The 25,525-nt window shown below is 47.8% G+C and overlaps 1 protein-coding gene across 11 annotated transcripts in view; it reads left to right on the top strand.

Annotated features, from left to right (window-relative positions):
- Positions 1-25,525, top strand: part of LOC119972287 (focal adhesion kinase 1) — a 585,346-nt gene that overhangs the window by 179,338 nt on the left and 380,483 nt on the right. For all 11 annotated transcript variants that reach the window (XM_038808747.1, XM_038808746.1, XM_038808744.1 and 8 more), the window contains one exon: positions 16,317-16,404. In XM_038808747.1, the coding sequence (XP_038664675.1) occupies positions 16,317-16,404 (88 nt within the window). The remainder of the gene's footprint in view (positions 1-16,316; positions 16,405-25,525) is intronic.

Here is a 25,525-nt window from a genome sequence, read left to right as displayed (position 1 = left end):
GACAGCCAGTCCGCAGCTCTGGGCGGTGCTGCTGACCGCCAGCCAAACAGGATTCTACGGCAGGCGACCAGGGAGGCAAAGGCAAGGGCGTCCGCCCTCCTCCCCAGGAATAGATCTGGCTGTTCTGAAACCCCGAAGACTGCCACTATCGGGCATGGCTCCACCCTCACTCTCACCACTTTGGACATAACCTCGAAGAAGGCTGTCCAGTACTCCACGAGTCTGGGGCAAGACCAGAACATGTGGGCGTGGTTGGCCGGGCCTCTTTGGCACCGTTCACATCTGTCTTCCACCTCCGGGAAGAACCTACTCATACGGGTTCTTGTTAAGTGGGCTCTATGTACCACTTTTAGTTGCGTCGGGCTGAGCCTTGCGCACGTGGAGGTGGAGTTGACCCTATGCAGTGCTTCGCTCCAGAGTCCCCACCCTATCTCCATCCCCAGGTCGTCCTCCCATTTCCTCCTTGTTGCGTCCAGTACGGTGTCGTCCCTATCTACCAGTCGGTCATACATGTCACTACAGTTCCCTTTCTCTAGGATACTTGCGTCCAGTAGGTCTTCCAGTAGTGTCTGTCGTGGCGGTTGTGGGTACGTCCTTGTCTCCGTTCGTAGGAAGTTTTTGAGCTGCAGGTACCGTAGCTCGTTCCCCCCAGCTAGCTGAAATTTCTCTGTCAGTTCGTCCAGTGTTGCGATCCTGTCGTCCGTGTATAGGTCCCTGACTGTCAGTGTCCCCCCGTCCTGCCTCCACCTTTTGAAGGTGGCGTCAGTCAGTGCTGGTGTGAACCTATGGTTGTTGCAGATGGGAGCCCTGTTCGACATTTTGGTCAGGCCAAGTTGCTGCCGCAGTTGGTTCCAGGATTGGAGGGTGGCTGTCACCACTGGGCTGCTGGAGTATTTTTTGGGTGGGGATGGGAGTGCTGCCGTGGCGAGGGCCCGGAGGGAGGTTCCCATGCAGGAGGCCTCCTCCGCACGCACCCACTCAGCTTCTGGCTCCTGGATCCAACCCCTTACTCGCTCGGCTGTTGCTGCCCAGTGGTAGAATTGTAGATTCGGGAGGGCTAACCCTCCCCTGGTTTTTGTTTTTTGTAAGACCTTCTTTGGGATCCTAGCATTTTTACCCCCCCATACGAACGCCATGATGAGTTTGTCCAGCGCTTTGAAAAAGGCCTTGGGGATGTAGATCGGAATGGATCTAAACAGGAAGAGGAACCTGGGCAGTACGTTCATTTTGATCGTCTGAACTCTCCCCGCGAGGGAGAGCGGGAGTGTGTTCCATCTTTGCAGGTCCTTTTTAACTTCCTCCGTCAGGCTGGTGAGGTTCCATTTGTGGATCCCTTTCCAGTCATGGGCTATTTGGATCCCCAGGTAGCGGAATTTATGTCGGGCTTGTTTGAACGGCAGCCCCTTTAGTGCTGGCCCCCCCCCCCCCCCCCCCCCCTTGCGGGTGTACTGGGAAGATCTCACTTTTGCTCATGTTGAGTTTGTAGCCCGAGAAGGCTCCAAACTCTTTCAGGAGCGCGATGATTCCGTCCATGCTGCTTTGTGGGTCCGAGATATAGAGGAGCAGATCATCCGCATAGAGTGAGACTCTGTGCTCTCTACCTCCCCTTCGGATCCCCCTCCAATTTTTTGCTGCCCTGAGCGCGATTGCTAGCGGTTCAATTGCTAGTGCGAACAGCAGCGGGGACAGTGGGCATCCTTGTCTGGTGCCCCTGTGCAGCTGGAAGTATTGGGAGTTGGTATTGTTGGTCTGTACACTCGCCATGGGAGCGTTGTACAGGAGCTTTACCCAAGCGGTGAACCCTGTTCCAAGCCCGAACCGCTCCAGTACCTCTATGAGGTATTTCCACTCGACTCTGTTGAAGGCCTTTTCTGCGTCCAGGGAGACGATCACCTCTTGTGTTCTCTCCCCGGAGGGGGTCATTATCACGTTCAGCAGGCGCCTGATGTTCGCGGTAAGCTGTCTACCTTTGACAAAGCCCGTCTGGTCCTCTGTGACCGCCTCAGGTACACAGTCTTCTAGCCTTTTGGCTAGGATTTTGGCCAGTATTTTGGCGTCTGCATTCAGCAGAGATATGGGTCTGTATGACCCACATTCCGTTGGGTCTTTGTCTTTCTTAGGTATCAGCGAGATTGAGGCCTGTGCTAACGTGGGTGGCAACGTGCCCCTAGCTAGCGAGTCTGTGAACATCTCCCGCTGGTGCGGGGCCAGCGCTGTCGCAAATATTTTGTAGAAGTCCGCCGGGAATCCGTCTGGTCCCGGCGCCTTCCCCGCCTGCATGGAGCTAATGCTCTCCATGATCTCTCCCAGTGCTAGTGGTGCTTCCAGATCCCGTTTTCTGCCCTCTCCCACAACTGGTATGTCCAGTCCGTCAAGAAACCGGTTCATCCCAGCCTTCCCCGTTGGGGGCTCTGAGGTGTACAGCTCTTGGTAGAAGGCCTTGAAGGTTTTGTTAATCCTCTCTGGTTCTGTTTCCAACGTGCCTCTGGTACCTCTGATTTGCGCAATTTCCCTGCTGGCTGCCTGCTTTCTCAGCTGGTGGGCCAACAGGCGGCTGGCTTTGTCTCCGTGTTCGTATAGGGCCCCGCGTGCCTGGCGGAGTTGGTGTACTGCTTTCCTGGTGGAGAGCAGGTCAAAGTTCCTTTGTAATACTTTTCTCTCCGCCAGGAGTTCTACAGTCGGGGCCTCGGAGTATTTATGGTCTACCTCCAGTATGGAGTCGACCAGCTTCTGCCTAGCCACCCTTTCCTCCCTATCTCTTTGCGCTTTGTAGGCTATGATTTCCCCTCTTAGTACGGCCTTAAGCGCTTCCCAGAACGTGGAGGGTGAGACCTCCCCGTTTTGGTTGATCTCCGTGTACTCCGCTATGGCCTGCGCTATCCTTTCGCTGAAGGCCTTGTCAGCTAGTAAGGCTCCGTCCAACCTCCATTTGGGGCGCTGGGCCCTTCCCGTCTCTAGCCGCACATCCATGTAGTGTGGAGCGTGGTCTGATATCACAATTGCGGAGTATTCCACCTTGTCTATCTCTGGAAGCACCGTTTTCCCCACCACAAAGAAGTCAATTCTGGTGTACACGTTGTGTACTGGGGAGAAGAAAGAGAATTCTTTCTCCCCCGGGTGGGCGAATCTCCAGGGGTCTACTGCTCCCATCTGCTCCATATAGTGACTGAGTTCCCTTGCCATGTTTGAGGTTTTCCCCGTTCTGGGGTTTGATCTGTCCGTCGTTGGGTCCTGTACACAGTTGAAGTCCCCCCCCATGATTAGTCGGTGCGTCGCTATGTCCGGGATTTCTGCCATGGTCTTTTGGATGAAGCTCGTGTCGTCCCAGTTGGGCGCGTACACGTTAACTAGAACTACCGGCGCCCCATCCAGGGCCCCGCTGACCATGACATACCGTCCCCCTGGGTCCGTAACCGTCTTTGTCGCCCTAAACATTGTCCTCTTGCCAATCAGGATCGCCACCCCCCTGGCCCTTGCCCCATAACAGGAATGATAGGTTTGTCCCACCCAGCCCTTTCTTACCCGCAGTTGGTCCTGCTCCCTCAAGTGCGTCTCTTGGAGGAAGACTATGTCGGCCCTCATGTTTCTAAGGTGGGTGAGGACTCTAGATCTCTTCACTGGGCCGTTAAGTCCCCTTACGTTCCAGGTGACTATTCTGGTGGGGGGCTTCTGCCCCCTTGCTTCTGTGGGGTTAACCATATTTGTCCGGTGGACGCGCCCCTGCCCTCTGGGGTTTCCCTTTGTTAGGGGGCCGTCCAGGATGTCCACTATCACTGCTCTCCCCATGCGTTCGGGTCCCTGCGCTCCGGGGTTCCCCCTTGTCCCGGGGACACCCGCCATGGCCGTCCACTGTGTGTCCGCCACGCGGGTAGTCCCCTGCACTCCGGGGGGCCCCTTCACCCACAGACCGTACTGGGTGGGTGCTTGCAGCAGTTCCCTGTTTCGAGCCCTTGTCTGTGGCACTTTGTGGCCCTATTCCCTTTCTGGCCTCTTTTGTCCCTTCGTCCCTGCATTTCCCCTCCCTGGTCTCTCGCCCCCCGAGTGCCTCCCCCCCCCCCGCTCTATCCCTATCGGGGATACCCCTGTATACCCCTCCATTGCCCCTCTCTCCCCCATTCCTGTCCCCATTTGCTCTCCCACCTTTGATGGGTGATCCCCCCCCCTCCCCTGCCTGGCGCCTTCCCCCCTGTTGGGGGTGCGCTGCGGCCCTGCTCTGTTGCGCGCCCCCTTCGCTAGCTTTCCTGCTAGCACGGTGGCTCCCCTCTCGGAGGTTGCTGTCCCGCTTCCCCTCTCCCCTCTCCAGTACTCCCGTTCCCTCGTGCCGGAGCCTGGCCTCCCACCTGGAGCGGGCCCTTGGGCATTGGGTTGTTTTTCGTTCTGGGTGTTCCTGCCAGGGGGGAGGGGGCTGGCTTTGCCTCGCCCCTCCCCACCCCCCCGTCGGCATGACGTATCTCCTTGCCATGGGCCCCTCGTCCCTACTTCCCATGGCGTTTTTACAGCCCGTGCTCCTCGACGAATCTATTCGCCTCGGCAGGGGCTGTAAAGAAATATTCCTTGTGTTGGTATGTGACCCAGAGTTTTGCTGGGTACAGCATACCAAAACGTACTTTGTTCTTATAGAGAGCTGCTTTCGCTCTGTTGAACTCCGCCCGTCTCTTAGCTATGTCCGCTCCAAAATCCTCGTAGATTCGGATGGCGTGCCCGTCCCAATTGCAGGCTCTATTCTCCTTGGCCCAGCGCAGGATTGTCTCCCTATCCCGGTACCGGTGCAGTCTGGCTATAACTGCTCTCGGTTTTTCCCCTTCCTTGGGCTTCGGGCGCAGTGACCGATGAGCTCTGTCCATTTCCGGCGGGGTGGGAAAAGTTTCCCGCCCCACTAAGGAGCCCAGCATCGCAGCCACGAATGTTGTGGGATTTCTACCCTCTATCCCCTCTGGCAGGCCCACTATCTTAATATTTTGCCTTCTCGAGCTGATCTCCTGGTCGTCTACCCTGCCCTTCAGGCTCCCCTGTGTTGCACTCAGTTTCACCATTCCCCTCTCCAGGGATATGACCCGGTCGCTCGCGTCAGTCGCTGCCTTCTCCAGCTCTTTAATGGTTGCCCCCTGGGCTTCCAGTATCTTCCCTTGGGCATCCACTTTCTTCTCCAATCTGGTCAGAACCTGCTGCACCCCTGACATGGCCCTGGTCACTGCTGCCTGTGCTGCGGCCTCTGCGTCTGCTTTTAACTCTGCCTTGATTGCCTGCAGCTGCTCCCTCACCACCTCGGCAAAGGCTTCCTTCCAATTCACGCCCCCCTCTAACCCCAGGGGAGAGGTTGCCCGCCCGTCCAGCTCTTCTGGATGCGGCGAAACATCCTTCCCGCCGCTTCGCGTGTTGACTCGTTCGCCCGAGCTGGCTTGCCCTTTGCCCCGTCTACTTCCGGTGCCCCCTTTCTCTTGGCTCCCTTCTGGCACTTTTTTCTCCCCCTTCCCCTTCATCTTTTCTTCTCTCCTTGTTCTTCTTTTCCCCCTTTTCCGCACCCTATTTTTATTTTATTTATTATTATATATCTATATATATATATATATATATATATATATTTTTTTTTTTAAAATTTATTTCCCCCCTTCTTCCTTTACCCCTTTTCTCTTTACCAGTTTTCTTTTGGGTTTTTTTTTAAAAAAAGAACAGAAATACAAGTCTCTTTTTTCTTTTGTCTTCTCTCCCCACTCAACCAGGAGAGAGAGAGAGAGAGTCCCTTTGTCTCTTTGTCCTTGCCACGTGGTGGTCACTGCAGTTGGGGGGGGGGAGGGGCGAGTGGGCTGGTGGTCGCTGCCGGTTGGGGGGGGGGGGGGCCCCGCTGCTGGTGGGGGGGGGGGGGGGGTCCCCGCTGCTGGTTGGGAGGGGGGGGGGGTCCCGCTGCTGGTTGGGAGGGGGGGGGGGTCCCGCTGCTGGTTGGGAGGGGGGGGGGTCCCGCTGCTGGTTGGGAGGGGGGGGGGGGTCCCGCTGCTGGTTGGGAGGGGGGGTCCCACTGCTGGTTGGGAGGGGGGGGGAGAGAGAAGAGGGGCCGCCGCCGCCGCACCGCTCCTGGCCCGCGTGGGGGGGGGAAGAGAAGAGGGGCCGCCGCCGCCGCACCGCTCCTGGCCCGCGTGGGGGGGGGGGGGAAGAGAAGAGGGGCCGCCGCCGCCGCCCCGCTCCTGGCCCGCGGGGGGGGGGGGGGGAAGAGAAGAGGGGCCGCCGCCGCCGCACCACTCCTGGCCCGCGTGGGGGGGGGGGGAAGAGAAGAGGGGCCGCCGCCGCCGCACCGCTCCTGACCCGCGTGGGGGGGGGGGGGAAGAGAACAGGGGCCGCCGCCGCCGCACCGCTCCTGGCCCGCGTGGGGGGGGGGGCGGGAGAGGGGTTGGACCTGCTGCTGCTGGGCCCCCCTGTCGCTGCCTCTCCTCTGCCGCCGCCGTCACCGCTCCTCTGCCGTCGCTGTCGCTCCTCCGCTGCCGCTCCTCTGCCGTCGCTGTCGCTCCTCCGCTGCCGCTCCTCTGCCGCTCCTCTGCCGGCGCTCCTCCTCCACTGCCGCTTCTCCTCCTCCGCCGTCCGGCCTGTCGGGGGGGGGGGGGGGGTTGTTCTTCTTGTCTGGCGCTTGCGGGAGCCCCTCTCCCTGTGACCTCCTCGCTCGCCGCCCGGAAGTCCAGGTGAAAATACGTTTGACAGCCTAAGTAGTAACACTGGTATCTTAATTATCAGGGTGAACAGCCTCAAAGAAGCTTATTAAGTGCCATGGCTGGGGCGGCACGGGGACACAGTGATAAGCCCTGCCAACTCACAATGCCAGGGACCCGGGTTCAATTCTGGTCTTGGTTGTGGTATTTGCTTATTCTCCCCATATCTGTGTGAGTTTCCTCCGAGTGAAATAGAGAAATACAGCACAGAACAGGCCCTTCGGCCCACGATGTTGCGCCGAACTTTTGTCCTAGGTTAATCATAGAATTTTGGATAATTTTTCATGGCCAATCCACCCAACCTGCACATCTTTGGACTGTGGGAGGAAACCGGAGTACCCGGAGGAAACCCACGCAGTCACGGGGAGGATGTGCAGACTCCACACAGACAGTGACCCAAGTCGAAATCGAACTTGGGACCCTGGAGCTGTGAAGCAATTGTGCTATCCACAATGCTACCGTGCTGCCCTTAAGTGCTCTAGCCATGCCAAATTGACCCTTCGTGTCCAAAGATGTGCAGCTTAGGTGGGGATAAGGAGGTAGGATGGGGCAGTGGACCTCGGTAGGGATCTCTTTCAGAGGGTTAGTGCAAACTTGATGGGCCAAGTGGCCACCTTCTGTACTTGTAGGGTTCTATGGATTTCGAGAATTTTCGTTCTTTTCTGCAATTTTCTATTTCCACAATTGCCTTTTTCTGAAGGCGTTGACTCCATTTTGGAGTTCAGTTTCAAAGTTGCAAGCTGCATTCTTGGTACCTTGCCAAAGCAAAGATTCATTACATACAGTTGCTAAATGTCAGTAGGCTAACTGACCACAGGAACATTCTGGTCCTCTTCCACATGTACAATTTGAACATAGATCATGGATTAGTTAGGAGGAATTACTGGTCAGCTGGCCCTGGCCAACTTTTACCATACCTGGGATGCTAAAGTCCATTGTATCACTTCCGCATAACTCAGCTTTTGAGCTATAATACTTGTGTCTCTTAACAGTTTGAAATGGCTACAAAATCAGTGAGTTAGTCATTTGGCAGTACAAAACTTGGGTATTGGTAAAAAAGTCACATGTCTTCCAAGGAAAGACTGGACAGAATGAGCTTGTTTCCACTGGAGTTTAGATGAGTGAGGGGTGACTTGATTGAAATATAAAAGATCCTGAATGGTCTTGACATGGTGGCTGTGGAAAGGATGTTTCCTCTTGTGGGCGAATCCAGAACTAGGAGTGAAGTTTTAAAATGAGGGGTGAAGTTAAAACTCACCACTATTCTTAGAATTCCCCCTATACCAAAAAAAGGTTGATATTCTAAATGGTGAACAGGGATTCTCCCTCCCTGACTCCAGTGCAGGCTTCTGTGAGTGCTATTCAGGTCAAACTATCTTTTCACGTTATCCCCCGGTATAACCCATACCTTCACCGAAGAATTTTACCTACTTACCCCTTAATAGCATCGATGTCCTGGGTCCTGCGTTATTAAGGAAGTGAAGTAAGCTAATAACCACTTTTTCAGGTTAAGTTATTTTTATTATTATATTTTTTCTTTTAAAAGCTGCAAACACTTTCTTTACAGAAAGGAAAAAAGATCTTGCTTCTGGCTGCTTCAGGCCCACCTTGGCAATCGATCTTCTTAAAATCTGGTCTTCTTGAGTTGTATTCGCTGGTGAACTCGGTTGCTGTGTCCTGTTCTTCCCATGCACCGAGCTGTGAGAGCTGGCTCTGCTAGCTATCTCTAAGCTGACTCTGACTCCTGTTTAAATTCTAGCCTTCCTTAGATGTATAGCTGTTTAAACTCGGCTGCTTGCCTTGTCTTTCCCATGACCGAGCTCTCTCTCTCTCTCTCTCTCTCTGAGTTCTCCTCCCCTTCTCTCCTGTTGCTGGTTTCCTCTGCCCTGTCCTCTGCTCCCTGGGTTTATATTCTCTTTCTGAGAGTTATTAAGTTTTAACGACTTTATTGTAAATGGGCTTGTTTCACTTTGATAGTTTAAAAGTATCTTTGATGTAAACATCTTACTACAACTAATTATTCATTTTGGGCATATCGTCTCCTCTCAGATCTGATTAAAAAATGCTTTGGTTTCAATAGTTAACTTTTATTTCTGTAATTTCGAATCGTTTAATTTTCCAATTGTCCCCAGCTCATAACTTTGCCTTTGATTTTGACTTACATGATGTTTCTCGTAGACAGGTCGTCTCCAATTTTCTTTTAATTGTTTGATGTTCATAGAATTTTACACTTTGAATTTGACACCAAATTTGACTGAGTATCTTCCATCCTTTCCAGCTGTTTACTAAGAGAGTTTATTTCAATTAAGGTGTGAAATTTTGCTTTTAGCTGTATGCTAAAATTTAACTTGGTTATGACTTGAAAGACTTGCCTGTTTTAAACATTCGTCACTTAATGCAATTGAAACTCTCATCCATGCTTTTTCAGATGCTTCCTGAGATAGTTACATTCCATGAAGGTGTGAGCCATTGTTTTAGCTTACCACATGAGACTGGTGTGTTTGATTAGCCTGCTTGTGAGCAAGAATCTGCATTTTACAACCCTGCTCTTTGAAGCTGCTATGAAACTTTTGTGGGATCTTTCCCTGTACCCTCTCAAACCAGATATTGCCAGACTTCCATGTTTCAAATGACACATTTTTCTGTATTTTCAAGAACAGGGGTTTTCCAAAGAGGACCGAGATTAGGAGATATCTTTTGAGGGTTGAGCAACTTTGGAACTCATTGCCTCAGAAGTTATGGAGGCGGGGTGATTGAATATTTTTAAGGTGGAGGTAGATTCATGTTAGGCAAGGGGATTAGGGGTCAATGGAATGTAGAACTTGAAACACAAAGAGATCAGCCATGATCTTATTGAATGACGGAGCGGGCTGAAGGGGTCGAATGCCCTACTCCTCCTCCTATTTCATATGGTCGTAAATTGTCGAAACTTTTTCTCCTGTACTAATGAGGACAATTTGCAAGATTACCAAATGTAAAGGGAACAACAATTTATACTTCATGAGAAGAGTGTGTAATCTGATTGGTAGAGGCATTGCCATGGTGAATACACCAACCAGGTCGGCCCTGATTGTTCAGGGCATTGCCCTCCGGAATGAACCAGAGAATAGTGCGGCATGGTAGCACAGTGGTTAGCACTGTTGCTTCACAGCACCATGGACCCGGGTTCGATTGCCGGCTCTGTGTGGAGTCTGCAGGTTTTCCCGTGTCTGAGTGGGTTTCCTCCAGGTGCTCCGGTTTCCTCCCACAAGTCCCGAAAGACAGCTTGTTAGGTGATTTGGACATTCTGAATTCTCTCTCAGTGTACCTGAACAGGAGCCGTAGTGTGGCGACTAGGGAATTTTCATAGCAACTTTATTGCAGTGTTAATGTAAGCCTACTTGTGACACTAATAAAAGATTAGAAGAGATAGTACACTCTAGATTGTTTAGCCAATGTTGCCCAACCTTGGAATCACATCACAATGTTGGACACAATGTTTTGAGTATTGCAAGCACGAGCTGGTTGTGTACAGTAAGTACCCTGCCTATTGCGAACAGCCAAAGGGCTGTTTAATCAGATCCTCCAGTCTTTAACATGTATGGCATGCGCATACCTAACATTACCCTGGCACTGAAAGTCATATACCACATTACTCATTTGTGTGATAGGTAGAACATATTTTTGGTTTGACAGCAAAAATCAGTGAGTTCTTGATATTCCATCTCTGGTGCTGAGAGATTTTAAGCTGACTAAATTTATTTGCCAACAGTTGCCAATACAAATAAGTTTATGAGTAACTGTGGTGGATTAATTGTTAATGAAATCTTAGTGTGGGAACATTTTCTGAGTTCAACTGACTGAAAATTAGTTGATGATCTGTGTACTATGTATATGGTCAATTCATTTAAATTGAGAGAGTATAAATAAAATATTTTCTATTTAGTTAGTTTCTCGATATGCAGCAGAAGCTTTTTGCAGTAGTTGCCTGCAACACACTTTCATGATATTTGTAACCTCAATGTCGGGGTGCACCATTCAGTTAATTATTTCCCAACCTGATGTATTTGTATGTTATGTGAATGAGGGGCATGCTGTCAAAATAAAATGTTCACTGATGCCCCTGAGGGAAGGAAATCTGTCATTCTTACTCAGTCTGGCCTACGTGTGACTCCAGGCCCACATCAGTGTGGTTGATTCTTAGCTGCCCTCTAAAATGCCGAGCAATCCACTGAGTTTAATGCCTTTTTAAAAATAATAATCTTTATTGTTACAAGTAGGCTTACATTAACACTGCAATGAAGTTACTGTGAAAAGCCCCTTGTCGCCACATTCTGGCGCCTGTTTGGGTACACAGAGAGAGAATTCAGAATGTCCAATTCACCTGAGGCTTGAGAGATGAACAACAAATGCTGGCCTTTCCAGCAATGCCCACATCAAATGAAATAATTTTTTTTAAAGTCAAGGGCCCCTGATATCTTTCTAATGACCGTCTCAACTTGTTCTGCCACCTTCATTGATTTGTATACATGCACCTTTCTCTCACACTGTTCTTGCACCCGCCCCATCAGCTTGGACCATTTTGTTTGTATTGCCTCTCCTCATTTTTCCTACCAAATTGAACCACTTCATGCTTCTGTGAAATTTTGTTCCCTATTTTGTGTCCTTGCCCTTATTAAGTCTGTTATCATCCTCCCTAATGTTTGCTACATTTCATGTCCTTGGCAGACTTTGAAATTATGTCCTGTATACCTAAATCCAAATCATTAATTGTATCAAAAAGAGCAAAGCTCCCTGGGGAACATCACTCCTGCCTGATTAAAACGGTTTGCTGCCCGCCATTATCTTCTGTCCCTTAGCCATGCTGCCACTGTCTCTTTAATCCCATGGATTTTGATTTTGCTAACACGTTTGTTGGTACTTTGACAAATACCTCCTGATAGTGCATATGCACAACACAATCACACTAATTTCATTAACTCTTTCCTTTACCTCGGCAAAGAAGTAATTTTTTTAAAATACAAGCACGTAGGATAAATTAGTTTGAATTTTGGTTACAATTGCTTTGCATTTTATGGTTTCTGTGCACTGGATAATTGGATTACACTGGCCACATTTATGTATTGATGCATCCCTAAAACCAGTTTATATCAGCATAAGATTGGCTGTATAATACATTCTAAGTACAGTACTGTCAACTCAGTATGAAAATGATCTATGTGCCTTCGCTCTGCATAAGGAAGAATTTATTTCTGACTAAATCTAAATAAATGTGCTGTTTCATAATGCAAATGTTCATTGATAGATGGAAATTTAAATTGAAAATTAATTTAAGACAGCCCAATCCCAATGGTTTTGCTCAATGTGATACTACGCATTCCAAATCAGGAAGGCTGCTGGTTTGTTGCTAGACTATACTAAGTTAGTTAATGAGAGCTGGGTTGTCAGTAGCAGAGTTGCTGTTTATTTTTTCTGGAATAAGGGAGGTGGGGAAGAGATGCAGAACAGCAGTGGTTCCTCCTTTGGATTCTGCCTTGGATTCGTTCTTGTTACGAAATGTGAAGGAGATGCTCAATGGTGACAGGATCAATGTTGAACATGATATCATCCTTTCCATTCCCCTCCCAACTCCATATGTGAAACACATTCCATTATGAGCTACTGCTGCCAGGAAAGGCGAGGACAAAGTGGAAAGAATCTGAGCAGGCTGTTTACAAATGTTGAGGGAGCATCTAATAATGAGCTTTAATGCATTTGTATTTGATGGAAATATGGTAAAGTGTGTTTGCACTAATCTGCATTCAGCTGTCAATTCAAATTTTTTAGGTTAATTAGAATGTCAGAATGAAAAATTTAAGCCAGCTGCTTTGGGACACCAGGACTAAAAATAGTTCAAAATGTTTGCCAACCACTATATAGTAATTGAAATTGCTCAGCATTAGGGCCTTACAAACTTTAATTGAAGAATTGTGACTTGGAATGGGAGCTGAAGAAACAAGCTAGTTTTTTGGTGACACTGCTGGATTAGTAATTATAAAACAATAGGGATGTCAGGATTTTTAGAAATCGATATGATGCTGGAAAAAATGATTTGTAGCAGGCAAGATACTCACCAATACAAACCCTAAATGTGAGGAATATTACATATACTGGGAGCAATCAGTATGTAGAAAATCACATCACTGGATCAATCAGATCACTGGACCATGAAGCTGTTAGCTAAAAGCAAATGTAATAATCTCATGATATTAAAAATAGTTGTAATTTACTGAAAAGTGTTACACCCTGATCAGCATTGAGCAAGCCCTGTTCTGTTTAAAAAAAAAAATTGGTCAGCTTTGCTTTGACAAACCTTGAACTATCGGTTTTCCAAGAAAATAAACATTGACGTATGAGATTAACAGTTAATGTGTTGTAAAATGTTTTAAAATGTTCCCTGAATCCCAGTCCCAAGTATCCCAGGTTCAAAAAAGCAGTTCCAAATTAATCTGTATTTACTGTACCGAGGCTAAAGTGTAATTAAATTAGATATCCATATATAATAATAATCCCGTACCAGCCTCCCTGGACAGGCGCCGGAATGTGGCGACTAGGGGCTTTTCACAGTAACTTCATTGAAGCCTACTTGTGACAATAAACGATTTTCATTTTTTTTCATTTTCAATAAAAACAGCAAATGCTGGAAAAACATAGGTCTGGCAGCAAGTGTGAAGAGAGAAACAGAGTTAACAATTCAGGTCCGTATGATTTCCTAAGAGCCCTGAAGAAAAACCATATGGACTTGAAATGTTAACTCTGATTCTCCCTCCACAGATGCTACCGGGCCTCTGGAGTTTTTTCCAGTCTTGCAGGGAACCCACCATGGCTGTGGTCACGCCAATCAATGACTCACATTATTGAAGACTGCTCTCCTGACAACATTCAGCGGAGGGCTCAATGCTCCATTTAGCCACTGTGGAAGTTATCACCTGACTTGGTGATTACTTTACACGTTCCTTTCAGCAGATTTCCCCACCTTGGCCTTTTTTAGCTGGGTGGGGGAGACATCTTGCCTCCACTTTCTCTCTCTCTCAGCATCTATCCTAATATCTCCTTATCTGGCTTGGGATCAAATTGTTGATGCTGCTATGAAACATCTTGGATTAATTTGCTTGAGGTGATATATAAATTCAAGTTGTTCTGTGCATCATATAACATCACTTTCAGAAACTTGGGTTCAGACATTGTAATATCTGTCAGCAACCAGATGTATAATAAGATCAGTCGAGAAAGGAGCTGGACTGTATGTTGGCAACATAGTTAAAACGTATTGAATTTATTGAGGTACAGAACACTACTCAATACTCTTCGCAACGGCATAATTGCAAGAAGAACAATTGCCTCTATTTCAATCTGACTGTTCGCCTTATATAACACGTGACATACAATGTGTCCGTGAGAATTTAAAACTTGCCAACAGGTGTTTGTCATTGAAAACACATTTGTTGCACTTGATACACTAACAGGTAGCATAGAACCAACTGGATAGCCACAACACAGATATTGTTCTAGACTGAGATACAGCAAGCAATGGAGGAAAACAGAGCAGCTTTCTGATCCCAAATCTGTTCTATTGCGCAGTGAAATGTTCCTTGTTTACAGTTCGGCAAACATTGGCATTACTTCAGGTCAAGTTGCGAGCGCTGTGAGGCAGCCACCTTCCGGCTGTTGTTTTCATGGGCAAAGACAAAGATCTATTGCAGTGTTCTTCAAACTTTTTTTCCGGGGACCCGTTTTTACCAACCGGCCAACCTGCGGGACCCAACCCGGCCGACCTTCACGATCCACACCGGCCGACCTGAGAGACCCATCATTTTTTCTTACCTTGTTTGCTGCTGACAAAAATGGAGGAAATGGTTTGGGGTCCCTTTGGCCCTCGTACACACTCCTCCAATGCAACCTGTTGGATGAAGGTGAAGCCTTCCGGTGTCGGAAAGTATGGAATCTCCATCTGACCAAAGTTCTGCATTTTTTACCTGTAAAATTTATCAAATTAAACCCCCCCCGAACTTGTAAAAAAAAAAAATGAATAAATAAATGAGAAAAAAATAAAAATTAAATGAATGAACAAAATGAATGAAAACCTCCGAACTTGTAAAACAAAAAGCTGCGACTGTTTAAAAAAATAGCGACCGCACTGCGCATGTGTGCCCGACCACCGGCGCATGCATGCACATAGTTGTGCGCATGCACGCCGATGATCGTGCGCGCATGCGCAATGCTGCCAAATTTTTTTTACATGTTCGAGGCCATTTTGAAGGCCGCTTGCAGCCGGCGTTATTAAAAGCCGGCTGCTGCGTGGGGATTTGCGCGATCGGGAGGGCCGTGAAAGACAGCTCCGCGACCCTCCCGACACCCGCCCGTGACCCACCGCGGGTCGCGCCCCCGAGCTTGAAGAACACTGATCTACTGTGTGGCTCAAAGTTGTGAAACAGGATATTTAACTTGTGTTGTGGACAAATTGTGGAGGGAGGCAGTGAACAAGTTCATCCACCCGGGTAGCAGACTGCCATCAGATGGACGGAGTGGACAAGGCGAAATCGGAAGAATCAGCTTAGCAACTTTCACAATGAAAGGACTGCACAGGGTCTGAAGTTCAAAGGTGACACACCTTATGAAAGCATGGATCTATTTGACGTGAGTCTTTCTAGTGCTTTTATATGGCTCTAGAACATCGATGCTTCAAGGTTTCTAAAACCAGACAAAGAAATTTGGAATTGAGGTCAGGAAGCGACACACAAATTTGCTCTCGATTCAAGGCAGTTAATTAACCTGGTTGCATCAAATCAGTAACAACCCAGTGGACTCTGATTCTTCCCCTGCCCTATGAGGGCCATACCATCAGTCATCATATTTCCCCTTAAATGTTTCTGCCTCTACACTACGGCAGCACGGTAGCATGGTGGTTAGCATAAATGCTTCACAGCTCCAGGGTCCCAGGTTCGATTCCGGCTTGGGTCACTGTCTGTGCGGAGTCTGCACGTCCTCCCCGTGTGTGCGTGGGTTTCCTCCGGGTGCTCCGGTTTCCTCCCACAGTCCAAAGATGTGCGGGTTAGGTGGATTGGCCATGCTAAATTGCCCGTAGTGTCCTGTAAGGTTAAGGGGGGGATGTTGTTGGGTTACGCGTATAGGGTGGATACGTGGGTTTGAGTAGGGTGATCATTGCTCGGCACAACATCGAGGGCCGAAGGGCCTGTTCTGTGCTGTACTGTTCTATGTTCTATGTTCTATTCTTTAAGTCACTCCTTGAAATCCACCTCTATAATCAAACCTTTAATCACCTCATTTATTATTTCCCCCTTTGGTTCAATGTCTGGTTTTTGCTTGATGAGTGCCTTCTGAAATACTTTGGAATGTTTTAATAATACTTTATAAATGCAGGTAGTAGTTGTTCTCATTCACCATAAATCATGTGGTTATCCTCAATGCAGCAAACCACGTAATAGACCGTAAGGTTTTTAAATGCTAATCCATTCCAATTCAAAAAAAATGTAGTGCCTAATTGGTTTGACAATGCTGTCTTAAGTGTGAATCAAAAAGTATTCAACATCATTTTTAGCTTTAAAATCAACAGCTAATTAATGCTTTCTTTTCTCCTCTCAGGTATGAATTACGAATCAGATATCTACCTAAAGGTTTCCTGAATGAGTTCAATGAAGACAAGCCGTGTTTAAATTTCTTTTACCAACAGGTGAGTTGATGCCTGACATATTCATTCTATGTGTGCTGAGGATTTCTGAATAGCAAGTTGGGATCTCAATGAATTTGCAGGTGGAAAAGATCTGCATGTAAACAAATTGGTATCTTTTCCCAAATACAGTTGTGATAAATGTTTTGTGCGGATTTTCTTTTAATGTTTCCTGGTAACTGCTGTATTTTTTCTGGGAACTGGACGTTCCCCCTCAACCTTAAAGATGTACTGAAGATAGAAGTGCTTAGATTTTTAAATTATTGTCTAAAGTTTTCTGTTTACAGAAAACAGTCTTCGTTTTGTTTACAAAGGAATAAATAGGTGGGAATAAAAGATCTGAAAAACTTTCAATATAATAGTTATACTAATTCCTACATCACGTATCCTGCAGAGTGGGGTGGGGTGATTGTCACAGAAAGAAAGTCTTGCATTTATATAGCGCTTTTCCACCAGGCATATCTCAGTGCATTGCAGCCAGTGAAGTACTTTTGAAAGTGTGGGTACTGTTGTAATGCAGGAAGTGCGGCCCCCAATCTGCACACAGCAAGTTCCCACAAACAATAATGTGAATGTGATCATGACCAGATAATCTGCTTTTATGATATTGATTGAAGGATAAAATGGACAGATACCAGGGATAACTCAACAGGTCTTTTTGAAATAGTACCATAGAATCTTTCATGCTATGCTCAGATGGTAGCCATATAATACGAACTAGGAAGCCCGCCTTGACTTCTTTGGCTCCAAGTTTAGTAATCAGTGCCACATGTACCCCCTTTATATATTGGTGTAGTCTATTAATCAAGAAGTGTAATCGAGTAAACAACTAAAACCCTAATTCCAACTTAAGTACCATGAAACATTATCTCCTTCCCAACATTTCATATCCACCAGTGCAGACTGATGGTTTAAAGTTTCATCCAAATGACAGTATCTTTGACAATACACTGTGAGTAACACATTGGAGTGTTAACCTTGACTGCTGTACTCCTGTCCTGGAATGGGACTTAACATGGGACTTGTGAGTCAGAGGTGAGAGTGCTACCACCTGAGCCATAGGGCAACAATGATGGATTGAGTACAAAAATACATAGTAAAATGAATTTAGGGGTAAATATTCAACTGGTAAATCATCATTAGCCTATCATGTGACTTCAATCTGACGACAACAGTCATGGGCATCATTAAAATAGAACGTGTTCAAATATCCTTTCACAGAACTGTGAAGAAAAAACATTTAGCAAGCTGAAGAAAGGAAGATTAGGAGTTGTGCCCAAAAACCTAGTCAAAGAACAATGCGCTACTAACAGGCAATACAGAACACCAGGCTCTGATTGGTGGACTCCGCTTTAGACCGAGAAAACATTGCCAGATCTTGAGAGGTGGCGGCGGTTCAGAGCAGTTCAGACACTGATCTTTTCTGAACTTTCGTTATAATATAATATATATAATCTTTTTTAGTGTCACAAGTAGGCTTACATTAACATTGCAATGAAGTTCAGAGATGGGGCGGGGACTCTGGAGCATAGCACTGAGCAAGGCTAACTCCACCTCCTCATGCGCAAGACTAAGCCTAATGCAGCTCAAAGTGGAGCACACAGCGAACCTAACCAGAACCCGAACGAGCAGGTTCTACCCAGTGAGCGGTGCCAGAGGGGCCCGGCCAACCGCATCTACATGTTTTGGGCTTGCCCCAAGCTTGCTGGGTTCTGGACAGCCTCCTGTGAGGCAGTGTCCAAGGTTGTGGGGTTGAGGGTGAAACCATGCCCAATAGTGGCAATCTTCGGGGTATCGGAGCAACCAGAGTTACACATGGGGAAGGGGGCCAACGCCCTCGCTTTCGCTTCCCTAATTGCACGCTGGAGAATCCTGCTCAGCTGGCGATCAGCGCCACCCACAGCTGCAGACTGGCTCGCTGATCTTTCGAAATTTCTCCACCTGGTGAAGATTAAGTACGTCATCCGAGAGTCGAAGGAGGTCTTCCTAGATACATGGGGGCAGTTCATCGGCCTGTTCCACATCCTGTTTGAGGCCAGCAACGAGGAGTAAGTTATGAAAACGGGAAAGAGAGGAAGTAAAAGAGGGAGGATAGGGAAAAAACCCAAGATACATGAGGAACCAAAGGAATGTGCAACCCGGCAGGAGGGGTGTAAGAAGACAAAGAGAAGGTGGGAAAGCCACAAAAGAGCCCCTCCCACCAGCCCCCCTCGAGCACAAAAGCAAAGCACAGCCGGAGTCGACCGGGGGGCGGGAATAAAAGGGACCATAGGCCGAGCCAGAAGGCAGTGAAATGTATATAAAGTTAATAAAAGGAAGGACAATAAAGTACTGTACAATAAAATAAATTATAGCGGTTAAGACAAATGTGTCAATATACAATTGTTTATAAATATGGAAAATGCCAATGAAAAGATTTTTTTAAAAAACACTGCAATTAAGTTACTGTGAAATCCTCTCGTCTCCACACTACGGCGCCTGTTCGGGTACACAGAGGGAGAATTCAGAATGTCCAATTCAGCTAACAAGCACGTCTTTCGGGACATGTAGGAGGAAACCAGAGCACCCGGGGGAAATCCACGCTGACATAGGGACAGAGAACGGCATGTTTCTGACATTCGGTGTGGCGGGCAGTCTGAGGCAAAAGTGAGACTGCAAAACCTTCAGCGAGGTGAGGGGAAGGTGCTGGCTGTCGATGGGAGCAGTGGGGAAACTCTCGTCCTCCAGGCCAGGACTGAGAAAGGCGGGTGACAACCAACCAAAAAGAACAAAGGCCAGATAGCCAGGTAGCTAACCAGGAGCATACGCGGTCATCGAGGGTTGCAGCAAACCGAGCGAGAGGTGAGCAGAGCAGCAGTCATAGAATCATAGAATTTACAGTGCAGAAGGAGGCCATTTGGCCCATTGAGTCTGCACCCGCCCTTGGAAAAAGCACCCTACTTAATCCCACACTTACACTTTTTTCCCGTAACCCAGTAATCCACCTAACCTTTTGGACACTAAAGGGCAATTTAGCATGGCCAATTTACCTAATCTACACATCTTTGGACTGTGGGAGGAAACTGGAGCACCCGGAGGAAACCCACGCAGACACAGGGAGAAAATGCGAACTCCACTCAGACAGTCACCCAATGCCGGAATTGAATCCGGGACCCTGGAGTTGTGAAGAAGCATTGCTAACCACTGTGCCACCGTGCCGCCCGGGAGGTGTGAAGAAGGCCAGACGAGCACTCGCGTCGTGTCTTGGGGAATTGGAGAGCAGCAGTGGGAGCAGGGTGACTCGACCAGAGCTAGAGGCCAGCCAGGCAGGCTGAGAGTGAGAGATCTGGGCAGCAATCAACACCTTCTTTCTCTTGACCTCGAGAGAGCATGGCATGGAAAGAGTTATGGAACTCTTGTAACAGTGCTTCAAAGCTGGATTTCTCTCAGCCTACCAGACTGACTTTTGGCTTAAAGTTGCCTTGGAATACCCATGATATGGAGAAGCCGGCGTTGGACTGGGGTGAGCACAGTAAGAAGTCGAGCAGTGCTTCGAAAGCTAGTGTTTGAAACAAACCTATTGGACTTTAACCTGGTGTTGTAAGACTTCTCACTTGGAATACCCAGACCAATCCCACAGGGCAGTAAAACTTCTGATACCTTTTCTTGCAACCTACCTTTGCGAAACATGGATTTTCAGGACTTGTCGCATTGAAGATCAAACATCAGAATAAGCTTAACATTGAACCATATCTCTGAATGAGACTGTCATCCCTGGAACGTGACTCCATTTGACGTCTGTGAAACAACATCTGCCGTCTCATTAAGGGGTAAGCATTATCTTTTTCCACTGGTAGGCCTATTTCAGGTAAATGTGCTGTGACGAGTGCAATGTATCTATGAGTATGCATTATAAACTACTAGATGTAGCTGTATTTTTAATACCCCCTTTAATCTATTATATAAGTTCAACTCCAGTCAGCCATAGGCTACGTAAAAAATAATGTTTAAGACCATAACTGCAAAGAGACATAGATAGGATGCAGAGCTGGGCTGAGAAGTGGCAGATGGAGTTTAACCCTGACAAGTGTGAGGTTGTCCATTTTGGAAGGACTAATATATATATTTAAAAAAAATAAATTTAGAGTACCCAATTCATTTTTTCCAATTAAGGGGCAATTTTAGCGTGTTCAATCCACCTACCTTTCACATCTTTGGGTTGTGGGGGCTAAACCCACGCAAACACGGGGAGAATGTGCGAATTCCACACGGACAGTGACCCAGTTGGAAGGACAAATATGAATGTGGAATACAGGGTTAACGGTAGGGTTCTTGGCAATGTAGAGGAGCAGAGAGATCTTGGGGTCTATGTTTATAGATCTTTGAAAGTTGCTACTCAAGTGGATAGAGCTGTGAAGAAGGCCTATGGTGTGCTAGCGTTCATTAGCAGAGGGATTGAGTTTAAGAGCCGTGAGGTGATGATGCAGCTGTACAAAACCTTGGTAAGGCCACATTTGGAGTACTGTGTGCAGTTCTGGTCACCTCATTTTAGGAAGTATGTGGAAGCTTTGGAAAAGGTGCAAAGGAGATTTACCAGGATGTTGCCTGGAATGGAGAGTAGGTCTTACGAGGAAAGGTTGAGGGTGCTAGGCCTTTTCTCATTAGAACGGAGAAGGATGAGGGGCGACTTGATAGAGGTTTATAAGATGATCAGGGGAATAGATAGAGTAGATAGTCAGAGACTTTTTCCCCGGGTGGAACAAACCATTGCAAGGGGACATAAATTTAAGGTGAATGGTGGAAGATATAGGGGGGATGTCGGAGGTAGGTTCTTTACCCAGAGAGTAGTGGGGGCATGGAATGCACTGACTGTGGAAGTAGTTGAGTCGGAAACATTAGGGACCTTCAAGCGGCTATTGGATAGGTACATGAATTATTGTAGAATAATGGAGTGTAGATTAATTTGTTCTTTAGGGCAGCACGGTAGCATTGTGGATAGCACAATTGCTTCACAGCTCCAGGGTCCTAGGTTCGATTCCGGCTTGGGTCACTGTCTGTGTGGAGTCTGCACATCCTCCCAGTGCGTGCGTGGGTTTCCTCCGGGTGCTCCGGTTTCTTCCCACAGTCCAATGATGTGCAGGTTGGGTGGATTGGCCATGATAAATTGCCCTTGGTGTCCAAAAGTCTATGATAATCTATGATTAACCGAGAACTAAAGTTCGGCACCACATCGTGGGCTGAAGGGCCTGTTCTGTGCTGTATTTCTCCTATGTTCTATAACACACGGGCAGAATTTGGCCATTCGGCCCATCAAGCCGGCTCTGTCATTCAATCATGTTTGATGTGTCTTGTCCCCATTCTCCTGCCTTCTCCCCATAACCCCTGATCCCCTTATTATTCAAGAACCTATCTATCTTGTCTCAGAGACATTCAGTGATTTGGCCTCCACGGCCTCTGCGGCAAAGAGTTCAACAGATTCACCACCTCTGGCTGAAGAAATTCCTCCTCATCTCAGTTTTAAAGAGTCGTCTCTTCAGTCTGTGGCTGTGCCCTCAGGTTCTAGTTTTTCCTACTAGTGGAAACATCCTCTCCGCGTCCCCTCCATCGAGTCTGCACTGGCCCTTGGAGAGAGTACCCTACTCAAGCCCACCCTTTTGCCGTAACCCAGTAACCCCAGCTAACCTTTATTTGGACACTAAGGGCAATTTAGCATGGCCGATCCATCTAACCTGCACATCACAGGAAACAAGAGCACCTGGAGGAAACCCACGCAGTCACCGGGAGAACGTGCAGACTCCGCACAGACGGTCACCCAAGCAGGGAATCGAACCTGGGACCCTGGAGCTGTGAAGTAAAAGTGCTAACCAGTGTGCTACCGTGCCGTCAATTTGCCTTCCTATCTGCCGACTGAACCTGCACATTAACCTTAAGAGAATCGTGAACAAGGACTCCCAAGTCCCTTTGTGCTTCTGATTTCCGAAGCCGTTTCCCATTTAGAAAATAGTCTATGCCTCCATTCTTCCCACGAAAGTGCATAACCTCACAACTTTCCACATTGTATTCCATCTGCCACTTCTCTGCCTACTCTCCTAGCCTGTCCATATAATTCGGCAGACCATCTGGTTCCTCAATACTACCGGTCCCTCTGCATATCTTTGTATCATCTGCAAACTTAGCAACAATGCCCTCAGTTCCTTCTTCCAGATCATTAATGTATACAGTGAAAAGTTGAGTCCGAACACCAACCCCTGAGGCACGCCATTAGTCACCAGCTGCCATCCTTAAAAAGACCCACTCTCTGCCTTTTACCAGTCAGCCAATCCTCTATTCATACCGGTATCTTATCCTTAACACCATGGGCTCTTAACTTATTGAACAGCCTTCTGTACGGAACCTTGTCAAAGGCCTTCTGGAATGTAAAATGTTTTGCATACAGGGTGGTCCTTGAAAGCTTTTGATGGCGATCAGTGGCCCCCATAAAGGAACAGGTTGGGAACCCCTGGCCTACTCCTCCTAATTTCTATGCTTCTATGAGTTTTATGAAATTGTGCATTAGTTTCCCATTGAACTCACCACAGAAAGTATAGTCTAATAATTAATTGGTTAAATACCCTTTTAAAGATGTAATAATTGTTAATAATTGCCAAGCACTCTGGCCAGAAAGTGACCAATTAAGTATGGAGTTTCATTCCTACAAATTGTGGTTGGGCAATTTAAATTTTAAATTCTTCATATTTTTCATTAATTTTCCATTTTGTCCCTTTCCTCTCTCTGTTTGGTCTTTCTTTCCCTCGCTTTTTATTTATTTTTCTGTACATGATTTGAGAAAGTGGTGGCTCATCCAAGACAAAAGGTTGAACAAAGAGCACCAAAAACATTTGGGATGGGTTGCAAGAGGGTAAAGCAGACTGTCATGGAAATATATAGAAAAGAGGAGCATGAGTAGGCCAATTGGCCCTTCTAGCCTGCTCTGCTATTCAGTATGACCATGTCTGACCCTCTATCTCAACACCGTACCCTCACGCTCTCCCCATACCACTTGACCTCTATAGAGTCCAGAATCTGTTTCCTTCTTAAATATGATCGAGTGACAGAAGACTCAAAGGGACAAATGGCCTAATTCTGCTCCTGTATCTTATGAACGTATGAAAAGCCTTCTGTGGTGGAGAATTCCACAGGTTCACCACCCTCTGCGTGAAGAACCTTCTCCTCATCATAGACTGAAATTGCCTGCCTCATATCCTGGCACTGACCCCTTGTTCCAGACCCCTAGCCAGAGGAAACTCCATTCCTGCACCCGGTCTGTCAGAATTTTATATGTTTCGATGAGATCAGCTCTTATTCTTCCAAATTCCTGTGAATACAGGATCAGTCGACCCAATCTCTCCTCATACGAAAATCCTGTCAACAGCTGCAGGAAGACATCCTTGTTCCTGTGCCTGAGAGGCGGTGTTGCAGTGGTATTGTCACTGGACTAATAAAGTAGAGACCCAGAGTAATGCTCTGGGGACCCAGGTTCAAATCCAGCCACTGCAGATGGTGAAATTTGAATTCAATAAAAATATCTGGAATTAAAAGTCGAATGATGACCATTGTCGATTGTTGTAAAAACCCACCTGTGCACTAATGTCCTTTTGGGGAAGGGAATCTGCCGACCCTATCTGGCCTACATGTGACTCCAGATTCACAGCAATGTGGTTGACTCTTAACTGCCCCTAATGTGCAATTAGGGATGGGCAATAAATACTGGCACAGCCTGCGACGCCCACATCCCATGAATGAATATAAAAACCTCAAGTGCTCTTGCAGTGAAGGCCATCACACCTTCCTAACTGCTTGCTGTACCTGCATGCTTGCTTTTAGTGACTGGTGAACTCGGAAACCCAGGTCCCCATGTTCTGCTTTCAGGACCTCATCATGCCTCTTACCTACGTGATTGGTACTGATATGGACCAGAACCTCTGGTTGTTCACCTTCCTTCTGATATAACAATAGCATTGTTATGTGATCTGGACTGAGAGTTCAATCTGTTTAAAAGTGGATTTATTTTTGTGGAATTATTTCTCAGTTGATAATGCATTGCTACCTAGGAAGCAGAAGAAAGATTTATAGTTGCATCACACCTGTATCAGCCTCAAAATGTTTCAAGGCACTTTACAGCCAATTAATTACTTACCTTTGAGGTATGGTCACTGTTGTAATGTAAGGTACGAGGCAGCCAAATTTGCATGCAAGAATGAGATTATTTTTGAGTTTATTGTGTTTGTATACAGTAACTACTGTATACAGAACTTAATTATTCTATCCTTTTACTTCATTATTTTGTTCCTGCTTTCCAAACCTTCTGGTCTATCAGCCTGTCACGCATGGTTACAATGTCTAGTCTGTCAGATAATTTTCACCTGCCTGAAGCCATGTAATATTAGAGAAGTAAAAAGCCTGATTCAAACCAAGCCCAAATCACTCAAATTTTTTCTCCAACTTTTTTGGGTATTTGAAAATAATCTGGGGCAGGATTCTCCGACCGCCCACCGGGTCGAAGAATCGCCGGAGGTCGGCGTGATTCCCGCATCCACCGTCTTCCGAATTCTCCGACCCCCCCCCCCCCCCCCCCCCCCCCCCATGTCGGCGAGGCATGAATTGCGCCACCCACCTCGGAGAATGGCGAGGACTGGCGCGACTCAATGGGCCCCGGGGTTGCCCGAATTCTCCGGTCCGCAAAGTCCCGCCCGTTTTTTGCCAGTACCGCCAGCGTGAATTGGAGTAGGTCCCTTACCGGCGGGACCTGGCGGCGCGGGCGGCCTCCGGGGTTCTTGGGGGGGCGCGGGGGGATCTGGCCCCGGGAGGTGCCCCCACGGTGGCCTGGCCCGCGATCGGGGCCCACTGATCCGCGGGCGGGCCTGTGCCGTGGGGGAACCCTTTTCCTACACGTCGGCCATGTCAGCCTCCGCGATGGCTGACGCGTAGGTGACCACCCCCCCTGCGTATGCACGGGGATGACGTCAGCAGCCGCTGACGCTCCCGCGCATGCGCGGACTCTCGCCGGCCGGCGGAGTCTCTGCGGCGCCAAAGGCCTTCCACGCCAGCCGGCGGGGCGCAAACCACTCCGGCGCCGGCCTAGCCCCTGAAGGTGCGGACGATTCCG

This window comes from Scyliorhinus canicula, chromosome 10, assembly GCF_902713615.1.
Source record: "Scyliorhinus canicula chromosome 10, sScyCan1.1, whole genome shotgun sequence".
Taxonomy (NCBI): Eukaryota; Metazoa; Chordata; class Chondrichthyes; order Carcharhiniformes; family Scyliorhinidae; genus Scyliorhinus; species Scyliorhinus canicula.
The sequence above is the reverse complement of the archived record's forward strand: the minus strand, read 5'-3'. Positions and strand labels throughout refer to the sequence as shown.